General features: G+C 29.3%; 1 protein-coding gene across 1 annotated transcript in view; it reads right to left on the bottom strand.

Moving 5' to 3' along the window:
• The window catches only part of LOC129972112 (transient receptor potential cation channel subfamily M member 2-like), a 141,613-nt gene that overhangs the window by 10,240 nt on the left and 113,344 nt on the right, over positions 1-18,029 (bottom strand). Inside the window, exons 18-26 of the mRNA XM_056086102.1 lie at positions 15,718-15,945; positions 13,666-13,840; positions 12,614-12,682; positions 9,974-10,082; positions 9,704-9,890; positions 8,283-8,428; positions 4,602-4,747; positions 3,115-3,349; positions 1,285-1,443 (exon numbers count right to left, since the gene is read on the bottom strand). Of these exons, the coding sequence (XP_055942077.1) occupies positions 1,285-1,443; positions 3,115-3,349; positions 4,602-4,747; positions 8,283-8,428; positions 9,704-9,890; positions 9,974-10,082; positions 12,614-12,682; positions 13,666-13,840; positions 15,718-15,945 (1,454 nt within the window). The remainder of the gene's footprint in view (positions 1-1,284; positions 1,444-3,114; positions 3,350-4,601; positions 4,748-8,282; positions 8,429-9,703; positions 9,891-9,973; positions 10,083-12,613; positions 12,683-13,665; positions 13,841-15,717; positions 15,946-18,029) is intronic.

The following is an 18,029-nucleotide window of genomic DNA, read 5'->3' as shown; positions in this document are numbered from 1 at the left end:
TATGTGTAGTTCACTTCTGTAACAGGGCATGAAATGTTTTAGAAGAAACGCTGGAATTCGAACTCTAACTGATATATCGCCAAAATTCTCGCATATTCACAATCTTCTTTTTCTGTCGCCAAATGATAATCAAATTATTGCCAAGGCCGGTGATGAGTAACTCTGCATCCCTTCAGCATCCGTTTCAGCTATATGTAATTATCTGAGCTACGTTCTTTATTAGGAGGCTAAATACGTAAAGAAGTGGTATAATGTATTCATTACAATATAATTGCACAAAATTATATTGCATATATTGTCCAAAATTATATTGTACATATTGCAATTATATTGTTCAATACAATTGCAGAGTTTTTACAGTTTTAAATAGAAAAAGTGGAATGAGATCAGGAAATAAGAGAATATTTTAGAATGATGTTAATATGTGCCGAATTGAGCTAAAAATTAGGAAAATAATTAAGTTTAAATTAGATTTTAAAATATCATTAATTAGGAAAATTAGGAATGGTGCTGAATTCATACTAATTAAAAATCCAAAAACTAAACTTTTAAATTATTCTAATTTTAATTCATTACAATTTTTTCAGTAATTTTAACGGATATTATTTTAATGTACATATTACAACAGAATTTTTAATTGCTTAATATCTTTGCGATGGTATTAATTTTGCTCGCACATTCTCAATGTTATATGATTCGGAGAAGATTTTAAAGTTAAGAAAAAGACAATGGAATCAATTCTAAAATGGTATCATGTCACAATGTAAATGAATAATCTCTTTTCTTTTTTATTATTTATAAATACATCAAGTTTAAAATTATGGGAACATATTATATAAGTTATATAAAACTATTATGTAACATGAATTCACTATTCAATACAAGTTACGGGCATAAAAGTTACAAAGGAATGTACTATAATAAATTTTGTTAAAACGTAACATAAAAAGAACAGATGTGTAAAAACCAACTTTACAGGCTCTTTATTTCACAGATAGAACCAGCCGGAAATGGAACAGTTTTAAAAATATCTCAGTAATAAATAATAACCATTCAGAGCGATAGAAAGATTCGGATAATAAATTAATTTTCTTCTGAAATCAAAAGAAAAGCGTGTTTTCATTTTCAGATTTTAAACTTGAATATTTAATATCAATTTCAGCAAAAAAATAATTAATTAAAATTTAAATTTAAAAATAATAAACATACTATAAACTTCTTTTTAATGAATTTGGAAATCCTAATCCTGAAATAGATTTCAAGCGGCAGAATCTTAGCACTTACTGGGGTACGCCCTCACTGTCCAGCTTGTAAACCAGTGCTGATCCATCGCTCACAGTTATCCAGGATTGCCTGTCCAACCCGATTCCGGCTGGATTGACAGATACGCTATTCCAAGCGTACACAGGAAGTGCTTGCTGTGGTCCATTCTTTTCTCGTAATCTAAAGATAGTACAACATAATTATATCTACGCACAAGAATAATAATTTACAGAAACCTTCAGAAAAATAATCGATAAAATACCGAAAAGAACTGAGCACCTTACTATGAATACTTGTGGGATGGTGACTTTCGAAGCAGTTTTTTCCCAAGAATATCCGATAGGTTATAATTTGAAGCCAATTTACAATTTAGTATTATTTGATACAATTTTCTGTTTAATTTGTCGTGAGTTCAATACTCTCTCCTTCTTAAGATAATTTGGGATCAGAATACAGGATCAACCGAAATTCTCTTTCAAAGTTTCCCTTAGTTTTTCAAAAATAGCAATAAAAGATTGATATACAAAAGATAATCCAGCTAATATGATGACTAATAAGTATCATCTTAACGGAAGGGGATGAAACGAAAAGAGGATGAAAATTCATAGTAATATTTAGGCGTAACGGGTACCATTTTAGTTTTGTTAAATGGACGATTGGGGCCTTTCATTATTGATAGAGTTAAATGCTCAAAGGTGTCAGATGTTCATAGTGACTACACTATCTCTTTAATATGTAATTCTGTCCATGCAAAAATTGCAGATACAAAAAGTAAGCTATCAAAAGTAAGCTAAAAAGTAAGTATTCATTACCATTACGATCCCCTGTAATTTTGCCCCCTTGTTGTTGAAGTTTATTTATTTCTGACCTCCTTGTAATGTTTTGAACAACTTTTCTATGTACCCTTCTATATATCAAAGCTTTTTTAAATATAAAATGCACGATATAAATCTAGAATCTAAATTGCTAAATCTCTTCAACCGATTCTATGATTCGTAATAGTCATAGCATCATTCCTAAAAGCGTATCAAATCTTTCCTGTAGTATTCTTTGCACCGTTATAATTTTTAAAGCACTTTTATAATAATTAATAAAACATAACATGCAGGAAGTGCTTCCTTTGACTATCCGCATTTAGAAAAAAGTTTTAAAAGAGTCTACGTCACTAACGAAACGTTTCGGTGGGGGAGTGTTCCTGGGCGGAATGGGCGAAGTACGTCTCCTGGTAGGGTCACCCATGGCGTGAAGGTCATTCCCTTATGCTCAGCTAAATGCAATGCAGGCATGAGGCAAAGTCAGACTTCAGCCTTTGGTGCCTCTGGGTCCTTGACCTCTTGAAGCTGCATTTTAAGCCTTTTATCATGACTCGTCGATTAGGAGACAATGAGCACACTGCAAGGCTGTGCTATATTGTTTGAAGGCATTCGGTCTCATGGACCTGGTTTGATGTTATTGTTGACCAGGTAGGATAAGCCATAACAACGAAACGTTTTTAAAGAAAGCTCTAAAATGACTGAAACCAATGCCATAGATGGGTAATAGATAGGCCTATTTTATATTAAAAAAACAGTTATAGTCTATCTTAACATGTTACAAAAAAAATTTAAGGCTTAACTTATTATAATATAAACTTATAATAAAATAAATATTCAGAAACAATCTATATCATTTAAATATAAACCGTATTCAACAGCTAGTTAAAATAAATAAATCGAGTGCTTGTATATTTCACATACCAAGTTTTATTATATATCACTTTTCTCTTCTCTGCCTTAGCCTTCTATTGCAATTATATAATTCATTAGATGTGCTAATCTAATTTTTTTCATATATCATGATCTATGTACTCACAGCAAAATATCTTCATCAACATGCGATTGCAAATTAACAGGAAAATCAGGCCTTTGTTGAGTAAATGCCACAGGATCGTAGGAAATCCACATGACTTCCCAGGGAACGTATTTATCCGGCACCGGAAAACGTTGCACTCTTGTTCCCGGATAAGGAGACCTCCGAGACAGGATATTCATAACAGGAGGCAAGCTTCGATTGCCAGGATCGCCCATAGAGTCCCAAGCAGAGAAAACTGCAAACACAAGCCAATTTGAATGGAACATTCATGGCAGAGACAAATTTAGATAGCCAGGTCGGTCATGAAGGCTCAATGTTTAGATATCTAATTATAATAAAAACATTACATGTGATAAAAGAGATCTACTCAAATTTATAGAAGAAATAAATTATAAACAAGTTCACATCTCATTATCTTTAACGGAATTTATTAAAATTTGTGATATATATCTATCATTTGGTTTTTTTTTAACTAAGCATTTATATTTATCTTTCAATACATACTCTAGAGCCAATTGTAGAAACAGGTGGTTTAATGTTTATAAAAAGGCCATAGTCAGTTTATGTTTTCGGTACATAAAAGGCATCATGTCGATTAAATTTTCTAGCCTATTGTTCAATTTGTGTGAGAATATATGTAAAGCAATGTGTCATTGGATAGCATGTGCATGATTTTCATGCCACTGTAACTTCACATGATTTGACACCATTGGCTTTTTTTTAAATTCTAGAATAAGTTCGTATTGTTCGTTCCATTCTGGGAACAACATTCTTGAAAAATTCCAGTCTTCCAATTACTATCTTTTTTTTATTCTAAACTTAGCAGTATATTTAGTATTACTTTAAAAATATTTTTTTTTCTTGTTCTATCTTATCATCTTATTCTTATATTATCTGTATTATACTATATTATCTCATTAACATTTTAGATATTAAAAATATATCTTTTAATTATTATAATTCATTATAAAGATAATTTATTGTAAAGATATTATTATAAAAATATATCTTTAAATTAATTTCATAATTAATAAGATATGTCTTATTACTCTATTAGCACAATATACTGAAGATGTTCGATATTCTGAACGTCATCCAATATCGTAAAGATATCGTAACAATATTGTTGGGTATTTTGTGATAATATGGTAGGATAAGATGCTTTGCTTTATTACTACAATATATTCCCTTAAGTACTTTTACGATTTCATTCATTACAGTAGTGTATGATATCTCTATGTTATTGTCCAATATCTTGAATACCGAGCAATACTTTCAAGATATCGTATCAATATTATAGAAGACTTTGTATTAATATAGTCAATGATATTTTGTGGTATTCAGAATGTTTCACCAAATTTTGCAGACTTTTTACAATATTTTTGGCAATCGAAAAAGTCTAATGTCAAGTCGGAAAATAGAATTAGCACTTTAGAAAATATTAGCAATAAAAGGACCGGAACATTTGAAGTTTTTCGGAATTTCACCTGAAGTTTCTCTGTTCGCTAGATGCCGTATATTCTCCAAATGAACATGAGAGTAATTCATCAGTCTTTCCAATTCTCGCACAGAGCTCTTCAAACTTTGCATCATCTGCTTGTGATACACGAAATCTTCCATGAGACTTCGTATCCTTGAATGAAAGTATAAATATTAAAATTGTCAATTCTATTCATTAATAAGTTCGTTAAAATATTTTAGCATTTATTCTTCAAGAATATCATAAATGAATGACCGGCAATTAAATATTTATATTTTCAAAACTATTACAGATAATACAATCATTGATACATGAAAATAAAGAAAGTCATTTACATTTTTTTTCAGCAACAAATAATAGTTGAGAAAATAATCATTTTTCCTACATGTCCATATAATTGTCCTTTGTTACGCGTTGTTAAAAATAATATTTTAGACGTTTATATGGTTAATTATATTATGTATAATAGTTATAAAAATATAAATTTATAAAAAATCCGTGCAGACATTTATTTTAATTCTATATTTTAGATTACATTGATTAAAGATTGATTGAATTATTGCATTTAAAAAACATATTGATTACTTTTTTAAAAAAAAAAATATTGATTACTTTAAAAAAATGCAATTAAAAATAAAAATACAATTTAATTCAAATATTAACCTCCGTTTTAACAGTAGTTATTTTACATTTCAAACCATTTACAATTTTCCCGATTAACTAAATAGTAAAAAATTGGAATAAAATAATTAATGAATGAAGAATCAGAAAAATGGCAAAAGTTACAAGTAGAAAATTTAAATAGTTAATAAGGAAATGCTTAAAAAAAAACCCTCATATCATTTTTAAAAAAGAAATGACACCATAATAGCATTTTGAAATCTACGAGAAATATTAATATTACTATGTACAAGATATAATAAAAATAAACCAAACATTTAGGGAACATAATAGTCATTAGACTGAAACTGTTTATCGTTGATAACGAGATAAAAATAATATCAATCATGAATATTATATTAAAATGAGCAAAAATAATATATAGTTAAGTTATTATGATTTATAAGATATTTTAAATTATATACAACCAATATCATTCTCTCAATTCTTTTTAAATACATTTTAGTGTAGATAAATCGTCTATAATGTAAAAATTCAATTTGAAAGTTAGTGTTCATATCTGTCAACAGATGGAGATACTGATTACTTCCTGCTTGTGTTCCTAATGGGAAGAAAAAGAATATTATTGTATGTTTTTGTTTTTTCGAGGTTTTAAGTATTTTATTAGTTTTCGGTTTTTTATTTGAGTCATTGATTGAAAAGTTAATAAAGAATTTAATAAGTTGTTTGTTGTTGCTTTTTTTTAATTATTTGGTTTTTGCGAAAAATTAATAGTTTCTATGTACTGTAATCAACATTAAAATTTTGTTCTATCAAACTTCCAAGTACCTCTTTCAAAGTTAAGCTATATTATTTGGAATTTTGATAGTTCAGGATTAAGAAATGTTTCAAAATTTTAGATTTTAAGTAAAAATTTTATATTAAAATGTTAGTTGATGCAATTTAAAAAAAGAGATCAAATTAGGAGAGTAATCTGTTAATAATAAAGGAGAATGGTTGGTGATGTTAAGTCTATACCCCTGGATCTAAAGCTTAGAAATTTGTTACAAGCAAACTTTGGAGAATGCCTGAAGCAAAAATTTTAAAATTTAATTAAAATTTTAATTAATTAAAAATTAAGCGAAATTTTTAAATAACTTCAGGAAATATAACATAAAAATTATTTTTTACGCCATTTGAAAATTTAAAATGATAGCTAAAATAATTTTTTTTCTAATGTTTATAAATTTACAAATTTTAAACAAAAATTTTAAATAAGTTTTAAATTATCGACTGTCGGTCTATATTTTCGCATACATATAAACACAACAATACATAAACTTAATGACTTAATGAAATTGTGACTACAACTGTAATTCCATCAAATTTTGATTACAACGGATTGAAGAAGAAGGGGTAATAAATACATGTTTGCACTATATATATTAGTTTCACATAAAATATCTATATGTCAAAACTATATTTCGCCTATATCAGGAAAAACATTTGAGGCTTATCTAAGGTCGATAATTTTGTGCGGGTGTGGGGGTGGGGAGTGGAATAAGACCTTTATTGTAGAGTATGCGATAAAGTTTTGAGTAGTATAGTTTGCTTAAAAATTAGATTATTAATATTTAATTTTTCAAAAAGTTAATTTCCGAAGAATTGTTCCTTCAAACATTAAATATACATATTAAGGTGTCGCCCTAAATGTGGATAAATGAACCGAAAGGAATAGCAAATCAAAATGTATTATAATAATAACAAAATAATAATACATGTATTATTATTCATAACACATTTTATTACAATGTATTATAGCATAATAAATTATTATTATTTTTTCCTATTCGTTTTAATAAACATATAACAATAACTATTTCATTATTCATACATTTTTATTTGAATTATTCATTCACATATTTTTGGATTTTATACTTTAATCTTTAAATCTCCAGATTCCAGAATTGAAATTAAACCTGTGGGAGTAGTCTCTCTAAAGCGTTCTCGCGTACTTTATAATAGAGAACACCTTGCATGGCAATGGCACACAAGAATTATGAAATATTATTCTTTGGCGTGATTAAAATTTGGCGTTTATTAAATCCATCGTATCATCCTTGGCGAGTAATTAGGAGAATAAGTCCTGGCATGTGATTAATAACATCCGATAATTGAATCTATATTTTGGATGCGTTTTTCCCAATCGATTGAAACAAAAATTTGGGGCAGAACTACATTTGTAATCTCAAAATCCCATAGCAAATTCAATAGATTTAACTCATTGCGTTTTTGAATTCCCGAGTTTACATGTTTCTGAACGTACAGGTTTGGCTAAAAATTTGATAGGTGTCTACATAATAGATGTTACATGTATGTGCCAAATTTTATCCATATAGCTCTCTTCATTTTCTAATTATCGTGTTCATTTACATTCAAATATCCGGATAGACAGATTTCCTCGGTACGGATTTTGTTCGAAATTTGATAGAAATCTGCCAATTCGGCGCAAAGGCCATATACCAAACTGTCTATATCAAAACGTTTTTAAGCTATCTTTATCACAGACAGGGGGACATTTTCTAGATATGTGTTTTTCGAATTCATAGAGGTCTGAAGTGTGGAGATTAGCCAAAATCTGGGGTTCGAATTTTTCGAAGATTACTATTCTTTCTGTTATTTCTTTTTACTAAATATGAGAGAAAGTAAACAAATCTGACTATCAAATAGAAAATTCAAAATTCATTTATTTTGCTCTCTTAAGTATTGTAGAGGAAAATGATAAAATTGATTAAAAAATTTTATATAATGTTAAGGTTCGAAACAATTTACAGAAATAATTAAGGATAATAGATTCTATAATTTCGCATGATTGTGTATGACTAGATAATAGGGTAGAAAATAAGCGCTATTTTTTGTATTATTTTATCCTTACTCTTCTGATATTTTACTTCAACTAATAAAATAAATTCACTGATATTTTTTTCTTTATCCTATCTTCAAAATAGTTGTACGGAACATTTGTACACCTTATATTCCTTCTTCTTTTCATCTTTACGAGATTGTAATTATTTTCCTATTCACTTACATGTCCATTTGTTTTTCTAGTATGCCCTGTTCCATCTCTTTAGTCTGCTGACTGGCATCATATTCTTGAGCAAGCTGATTCCAGTATGTGTAGTCTTTGATGGAAAATCTTCTCCCATCTGATTTCAAATCCTCAGGAAGATTTCGCTGGAATTAGAAGAAATAAATAAAAAGTTACGTCCAGTACTTCGCGGGCTTGAGATTTTTTTTATTAAGGCTACTTTGTTCTTTAAATGTCTAATAGTATACTCATAATTCATGATTACTGTATTTCCATTGAGAGCGGATTTTTTTGAAAATATGAATTATTTGTGAGATTATAAAAGGACACGAAAATCTGAAAATTGTCCTAAGAGGCGTTGATTTGGTATTGCAAATTATCTGCTCCCATTTTTGAAGTCTTCTGAGAGTGTGCAAAAACCTTGTTGCAATCGCCTATCAAAGCATTGCAGCTGTGCTTTTATTAAATGCACCAGATCTTCGATATGTTTGACCGTGAAGGAACTTAGGCGAGAATCAGAGCCAATTTGTCACAAAGTGTTTTGAATTTTTCTCCAGCTGTTTGTGATTGAACTAGTTTGAATTGCTTTAATATACTGAAGATTGGATTGCTTTTGTTTTATTAATATTTATAATCAATAAATTTTTGTTTGTGCAATTTTAATGAAACGTATTCAATCTACGAATCCGTCCGAACAAGGAGTGAAGTGTATCAAAATGTAGAAGAAACACATGCTCTAAACCAGTGTTGTTGTTGTTTCTGATGGCACTTGTCAAAGAAATGCCCACTTGGCTAAGTTAGCGAATTTGCGCGTAATTTTTTGCGTATCTTGTTTTTCAGTAGCGCCATCTAGGGCCAAGTGTACGATTTAGTTATTCACTCGTCATAACCTTTTTTACCGGACGGACTTCATTCATGCATTTCATTTATTCATTCAACCACAGATCGTAATTTAGATCTGAACCAAAGAACGATCAGCTCTGCTCCAGTAGCATTACTCTCCATATGGAAGACTTTGTGACCACGACAGATTTATACGTGCACCAGCCACCACCACACACTGAGAGTCTTCTACTGGCGGGTTCAAACTCGCAACCCAATGGATTCGAATCCAACGCCCTACCAACCAGGCTGTTCCAGCCTAACCGGCGAATGAAACAAACTTATACATTGCTAAATATAAAGTAGAAGCATTTTTTATTTTACTGATATATATAATTTTGAAAGCAAATATATGGCAATAAATAATGATTAAAAGCTGCGATTAAATGACAAATTTTGAATTCGTCAAATATAATATATTTAAGATCTAAAAAAAAAATACATGCAACAGAAATCGCAATTAATTTCACTATTACTTTTTGTAATTTTCATCAAAGAATCTTTATAAGGGTGATACCAAATTCTTAAAATATACTTACATTCTTACACGTGCAACAGAAGATATGATAGACCAGCCATTTGGAGATTTGCACCAAAATGATTAAGTAACTGATGATATTGAGGGGAGCAGGCAGTCTCAACCGGTTAGAAAAATCGACGACCAGATGATATCTTTGAAATTTCCAAATAGCGTCGCTCTCTGCTGACAGCTTAGAGGCTGTTGCACTGGAATGTTAATTGCAGTTGGTTATTTGAAAAGAATAGAAGTGGGTTGGCTGAATGGAATTTGGGATCTCTAAATTACTTACCTGAATAGAGCATATAGAAGGGTTAAAAGAATCAGCTTCAGAAGTACGAAGTATTGAATGTTAAAAATGTAAGCCCATAAACCAACGCTTGGACACTTCCAATCTTCATCTGAAACACAAATTCTCTTTATTCTAATCAAGTACAAAATTCTAACTGGGATTGCAAAAAAAATTATGTTTGACAATGTTATTTTTCCATATAAATACAAAAGAGCCACATTTGTCTGGAATAACGTAATCAACCAATCATAATCTAGAGTCCAACATCTTAAAAGAGATACCTCTAATTTATGATGCTGAAAAGTATATAATAAAACATGCAGATCGACAGATGGTCAAAATCTTGGAATATTTGGTTCCAAATTGGTTGAAGATCTACGGTTTAAATTCTAAATCTATTTACTGAATATTATCCCTCTAATTCCTTTCGTTATGTAATTATCGCTTTAACTTGTATGTGAAAAACCAGAGTTGCTCCGGATTTTTCGTCAAAAGATTTGATTAAAATCTACAAATTTATGTGTTTACCGAATTTCATCCATATAGCTGAAAACGTTTTTGAATTGTCAAATTCGCAGAAAAACATACAAACAAACGACTCCAAAAATATGTTTTTTAGACTGTGGAAGGTCTGAAACACACATATTCGTCAAGTTTTCTAGGTCAAAGTTTTTTTACGATTACAATACTTTCCCTTTGTGTACTTTCTATACAAACTTTATAGGAACTTTGCCATCATTCCTGCACAAACTTTATATATACTTTGCCATTTCCATAGCTTACACACCTGCAATTTCCATTCTTTTCTTGTCATGACATCAAATTTTTTTTATTGTGTCAGTGGCATATGTGCCACTTTAATATAATATTCAAGCATTGTACTTAACAATATCGAAACTTATACTATGATATAGTCCAACAAAGTTAATAAGACATCAAATGTAAATTGAAATGTAATTAAAGCATGAAATTACATTTCAATTTACATTTGAAACTGAATTACGTGAAATGAAATGAAATTGTGATGTGACGTGAATGAAACTGTGATACGTGGAAATATAAAATAATAATAATAATAATAGTAATATATGTTTTGAATATTCAATTTTAAATACTACAAAACTGTATAAAATGTGTTTTCTGAGAAAACAATTCGTAACTATATATATATATATATATATATGTGTGCGTGTGTGTGTGTGTGTGTGTGTGTGTGTGTGTTTATGTGTGTGTGTGTGTGTTTATGTGTGTGTGTAATGATATTTTAATATCTAATTTAATCCAAATTAATTCCCTAAATTTTTGCCTAATTCGGCCCATGTCGGGATCATTCTAAAGTGTTCTCTTGTTTACTGATCCCATTCCACTTTCGAATCTTTGTACAAATAATGGTGCGCCTTCAGTTCCACGTGTAGAGTGAAAATGATCCCTCCGTTTCCCTTAACAAAGGTCAACACGTGGTGGAAATCTCATATTATATAAGATCAGGGATAAAATGTTCAGTTGGCCTTCATTCTCTCTTTTCGATTTGAGTTGTTTTGTGTATTTTTCACTCCTGCTTGTACATAATAAGTGCTTCTCCAAAATAAAATAAAAACAACGTCAAGAAATTGAAAGTCTCAGTCTCTTCAATGTCTTCAAACCTGCCTTCTGATAAAAAAAAAATTCTGCTTATATATATGTGTGTTGTTACGGAATTACTACTCTTCCGTCATTGGGGTTCTTTTTAAGATTTGTTGATTGATGCTGAAATAAATAGTCCTTTAGCAGAAAACAACGACGACGTTTATTAACACAAAGGGCACGAGTACACAGACGACAAATATGACAGTACAGTACACAGCAGCACACTATAGCAAACAGATGCCCACAAGTCGTAATCAGTAGTAATAATAGCCACAGCACACAAAGCGGCCTGACAGAATTCAGTAGGAGAGGTAATCTCCGTAGCTTCACTCTACGGTCTTTCCAAACGGCTGTAATTACCCACTGTCTCCTCGCTTTAGCTGTATCCAGCTACCGACACACTACTACACGACTGGCTACTCATCTCACAGGAGTCGATGCTACTTCTACAATAAACAATAGGACTCGGCACACAGCTCAGTTCAGCAACCGCCATTACTTCGTTTCCTCTCGACGACTCGATACACGATTCCGAGTGTCTACGATACGATTCCACCTCCAATTCATTGCAGCTTGAGAGAGCCGGCCTTTTATAGTTGCCGGGAAGCGAGCCGAGAAGTTTCTGGAACAATGAGGAATATCTCGATTTCTATTGGCTCAATTGCTAAAATTCTCGAAGTTTCCAGTAATATCTATATTTTCGACAAAGTCACCAAGATCGTTACAAAAGTCGCTAAGTTTGTCGCCAAAGTCACCAAAATCGTCGCCAAGTCGCTAAGTCTGTCGCCAAGCTCTGAGATCACTGAGTGGCACCCAACAGGGCTCACCGTAAAACGGTGTTTCTTATGATGAAACTATTTTTGCTGGGAAGCAACGTTACAGGTTTGTAACAATATATATATTGTGCCACTTTTAAAAAATAACTAATGATCGAATAAGTCATTATTTTAGATTTTAATACCATATCATCATTAATTTGTCAATGATTATTATTTTTGAAATTAATTTACTTACATTCTCCTGCTCTGCAAACTGAGGCATTGCTGGTTTTACTGTATATGAGAGAGTTACACCTCACTTCACCTGTTGAAAAAAATCAAGTTCTGAACAATAAACTTTATTATTAATAAGGATTATTTGATTGAATATTTTTTTTAACAAAAAGGTTCACAAAGTTTCAATAATCAGATCATATCTTTATTAATTTCCATATATTTTTTATACATGCATCAACATTTCAATTCCTTATATTCACAACATTCTTTACAGCACACAGAAAATCTAATAAATGCATTTAAATATTATTTTTTTTTTGTTGCTACTATTGAGGGGGAAACAAAACCCTAGTTAACACAATAATCCATGCTTTGCTAGAGACTTAAGATTCAAGATCCGCATTTGACTTTGCCCAGCAAGACTCAATTTTTAAAAAAAGCAAATTTAATCAATAATTAACGAGCTTGTATGAGGCAAAACTACAACGATGTAACACTCCGGAACTTATGTAATTAATATGAATCTTTCAACAGCATAAAACAACTAGAAATTATAACTATTCAGTAAATGGAATTTCAAAGTTAATTTTGCACTGAAAAATCAAACTTCCATTATTCTGATTTAAGACTCATGTGCTATATTATCTAGTTATCACTTTGTGGTACTAGGTAAAGGAATGCATTATTAAAATATATCCAGTTAAATCAAATTATTGAGCTATTATTTTTCACATTGAGTCAGCGACCGCGATCTCCTGGTGGGAGGGGCAGGGCTTTGGAACCAGAGGTTCTCTGATTAGAGATCCAATTCCATCAAAGAACCGCCTTGTAAACTGGCCTGGCGCACGCCAATCCGTCAGGAACGAACGCCCTCCTGCTGACGTGGCACGGAACCTGGAGATGGGGCCGCCAATCCGTGCGCCTCTCTCGTCATTCAACCCCGGCTCAAAATTATGAGGTCCGTCCAAAAATAGCCCTAGTGTTGCTTTAAAACGGGGCGCTAATATAATTAAAATATTTCGTATTGTGTCATTGATATGTAAATTTTTTTTATCAATTTTTTGACTTTACCGGAGAGATCCGTGATGGGCGTCAAGAACAAAGAAAACCAGGCTTTATGGAATGTTCTTCTGAAAAGCTCTTTGTTGAAGGGATAGTCTGGATACATGACGGCATGGATTACGATCCCCCCGCTGATGATCACCAGGATGGTCATGCGCATGAAGTTGATGAAATCCACCAGGACCTGCCGAAATCAAAGTATTTTGCAATTTTATAAAAGGAAACTACACACACAAAAAAAGTAAATAAAATCATACAATCTTTCTGTGGATTTTCAGTTCGTTGCTGCAAACTATATCTTAATAGATTTAATTTGCTTGCAAATCTCTGACGGCAATATGGTGCAAAATAGATTATTTTTGATGGAATAAATATTTTGAGAGGGATGTAAAATCTAAATATTTTCATCCATATTTTACCGAAAGAATTAAAAATAATTCTTTCGGTAACATATGGGTAATTTTAAGGAACTGATTTCTTTTTCAATAACTGTGCCTTGATGCAGTTAAAAATAAATATTTTCTATAAGAAAGAAAAAGTATTTTAAGCCAGTTTGAATCTTTTTAAATGATATTTATTGTTAAAAATAAATTTATTCCATCAAGAAAACGATTTTTTTAAATAATAAATTGAGAACTATAAAAAGATTTATTTTCATATTTGTAATGTAATATAAATACAATAAAAAAATTGTTTACAATCGGTAATAAGATGTTTTGTTTGAAGAAAAATATTTTCATAATATTCTTGAATTACAGCAAACCTGTCAAATTTTTCTAAATAAGAAATATTTCGACCAAATTACTTATGTAAAGATTATCATAGATAATAATAATAAGTAATATATAACTCTTTTAGTTTACTATATTTATATTTGTAATACAAATATAATAAAACAACCTACCGACAAAAAAAATTCATGTAAAAAATTTAAAAAATTATTCTGATGATGATTATCATTTCCTTCTTTAGATTAGCTTCATTGGCAAATAGTGGAACGTGAAATTTGACAGTTTGTTTTATTAATTTTTAGTGACGGAGAAAGAAGATGGTTGTCAATTGCTGCTGAAATTCACCATAATTCTGTAAATTTACGGTGAATGTACAAAAAGAGTATTTAGAACACAGAAATGGCTTGTGTATTACACTATACATAAAAACAAGAGGATATATCTAAATGAATTTGAAGAATAAAAATATATGATTATGGATATTTTTGATTATGGAAAAATAATTATTATTGTTTGGTTTTATGATTTTTTTTTTTGTATAATTAAAAAAATTTCTCTTTTCCTACTTAATTTTCAGTTTGAAACATTCTTTAATTTTTATGAGTAATGAGTTTAAAAAAAATGTGATGGAAAATATTTTTGCATTAATATAGTATTTAAATTATGAGGTTTCTATAATCATTTCGAGCTTCAAATTTATGTGTATATCGTTTGCTTATTAAAAAGTCACAGTTAATGTAGTTTGATTGTAAATATATATTTACTTTTATATTTGATGAAATTATTCCAATATTCCAATAGTCAAGAAATTTGTGCAATATTATTTTTATTTTATTTTCAATGTACATTTATACTAAAAATTTTAATTATTGTCTAAAATAAAAGTTAATAATTATTAAAAATTTTAAATAATAATTCTCTATATAATCATTTTAAGCATCAAATTTAAGTATGTATCGTTTGCTTATTATAAAATCACAGTTAGTGAAATTTGATTATAATTCCAAATTTATTTTTATATTTGATTAAATTATTTTATGTCCGATTCATATGGTCAATAAATTTGAGAAATATTATTTTTATTTGCTTTCCAATGTACATGTACATTAAAAATTTGAAAAATTGACTAAAGACAAAGTGAATAATGCTTAATAGGTATTTTTTTTCTAGTTTCTCGATGCCATAAAAAATATAATCGTTTTGATGAGAACGATTTGAGAACAAAGCGTTAAGAGGTGTAGCAATTTGGAAAAAAATATATAAGGTTTAGATGTTTAATTAAAAATAATTAGAAGAAAATGTCATTGCGCCTAATGGAAAATTAACTTACCATGAGCTTAACTCTATACAGCAACGGCCCCAAGGTTGGCGAGATAGGCAAATAAATGTATATTATTCTGTAGTAAAAATATATTAACCCTAAGCATAAAATCACTCTAGTTGAATATGGATCGATTAGAGTTACAGGTAAGAGTCGTCCAACAATGTAGAGAATGACAAATACAAACATGACTATGATCTCCAGTATTTTGAGAACGAATGCTTTGGCTTTGTACTTCTGAAATAGTAAAAGCTTTTATTAAAAAACATTTGATTTTTAACATAATATGCATATCTTTTCTTTTTTTTACAATTTTAAAAAAAATTGCTAGTAAATATTGCGTAAAATAATCTGCAATCTCAATTTCTTCATATTTACTAAAATAAGTGTGATGTAACCTTATAGAGAGCGACATATTCCCGATTAGGCAATTGTTTAAGACAGCTGAATTAAGAGAATCGTAAGCAGGTTGATTAAAATGATATTATCCTGAAAGGTAAGTAAATGTTTAAATCCACCATTCATTATTTATTTAATCTAATACACATCAAGTAAAACTGAAAAATTTATTTTACTTTACCGGCTTTTTCTCAAAGCAGATTATAAGTTTGATTTAAAGCGAACAAAAGAATATTAATTAATCCATGATTTTCTGAAAAAAATTACATATTTAAATTGCCATAAAAACAAAGATCTATTAAAAAGATCTGAAATAAAAGAATACATTGGCATCCACGAATGATATTTTTAATAATCGTTCTAATTAGCGATGTTGGACATATTGTAAAGAAAAGAATATTATTAATTGCCATCTATGATTTTCTCAAAATATTTATACATTTAAATTGTCAAAAGAAAAAAAAAAAGACCTGGAATAAAAGAATAAATTGGCATCCATGAGTGATATTTTTGATAGCCGTCCTAATTAGCGATGTCGGATATATTTTAAAGAAAAGAACATTATTAATTGAAATCTATGATTTTCTCAAAATATTTACACATTTAAGTTGTCAAAAGAAAAAAAAAGATCTGAAATAAAAGAATACATTGGCATCCATGAATGATATTTTAATAGCCGTTCTAATTAGCGACGTTGGATATATTGCAAAGAAAAGAACATTATTAATTGCCATCTATGATTTTCTCAAAATATTTACACATTTAAATTGTCAAAAGAAAATTAAGATCTGAAATAAAAGAATACATTGGCATTCATGAATGATATTTTTAATAGCCGTTCTAATTAGCGACGTTGGATATATTGTAAAGAAAGGAATATTAATTAATTGTTATCTATGATTTTCTCAAAATATTTACACATTTAAATTGTCAAAAGAAAAAAAAAAGATCTGAAATAAAAGAATACATTGGCATCCAAGAATGGTATTTTTAATATTTGTACAAATTAGAGATGTTGGATATATTATAAAGAAAAGAATACTAATTAATTGCCATCTATGATTTTCTCAAAATATCTACAAGTTTAAACTATCAAAAGAAAAAAAGAATAGACCAATAAAAAAGATCTGAAATAAAATTAAACATTGGCATCCATAAATGAGATTAATAATAATCAATCTAATCACTGATCTTGGATCCAGTCAGTTTGATATTATTAATGAAAACAAAGGCACAAATAAAGTGGAGAATTATAAATTTAAGAAAACGTGATTATCTAAATGAACTATTGATTTGCTGCGAGGTTTATTTTGGATCCTTCTGTAGTAATCTTCTTGTTTCTTAGTAATGAAAGGGTATAAATTAGTTATAGAACACCACAGAGAATATATATATATATATATATATATATATATATATATATATATATATATGCATTCACCTTGTTATTTGATACAACTTGAAAACGTGAATTTAATTGAATCAGTTAACTACAAATTAAAAAGTTATATATATTATGAAATGAAAGCGGAAGTGAAAAGGGAAAATCTTACCGCGGAGTTAATAATTGGCAAAAACACACAATTGAATGTTTTGATGGAAAAGTTTTGATTCCATCGTAGCATTTAAAAACATTGTACCAAATCAAATATGCCTAAAATTAAATTAAAATGTTATTAAAATAAAGGGGAAAATTAAATTAAAATGTTATTAAAATAAAAGGGAAAATTAAATTAAAATGTTATTAAAATAAAGGGGAAAATTAAACATAAATGATATTGATATCTCTAAAAAGTAATTTTTGAAAGTCTTAAGATAATAGAAAGAAAATTTTTGTAATTTGTTTGCAAACTATTTTGGAAGATATGAACATCAATTTTCATAATTAAGTCATAGCGATATGATTTTGCACTCGATTCATC

This window comes from Argiope bruennichi, chromosome 6 (genome assembly GCF_947563725.1).
Source record: "Argiope bruennichi chromosome 6, qqArgBrue1.1, whole genome shotgun sequence".
NCBI lineage: Eukaryota > Metazoa > Arthropoda > Arachnida > Araneae > Araneidae > Argiope > Argiope bruennichi.
This window is presented reverse-complemented; position numbering and strand designations above follow the sequence as displayed.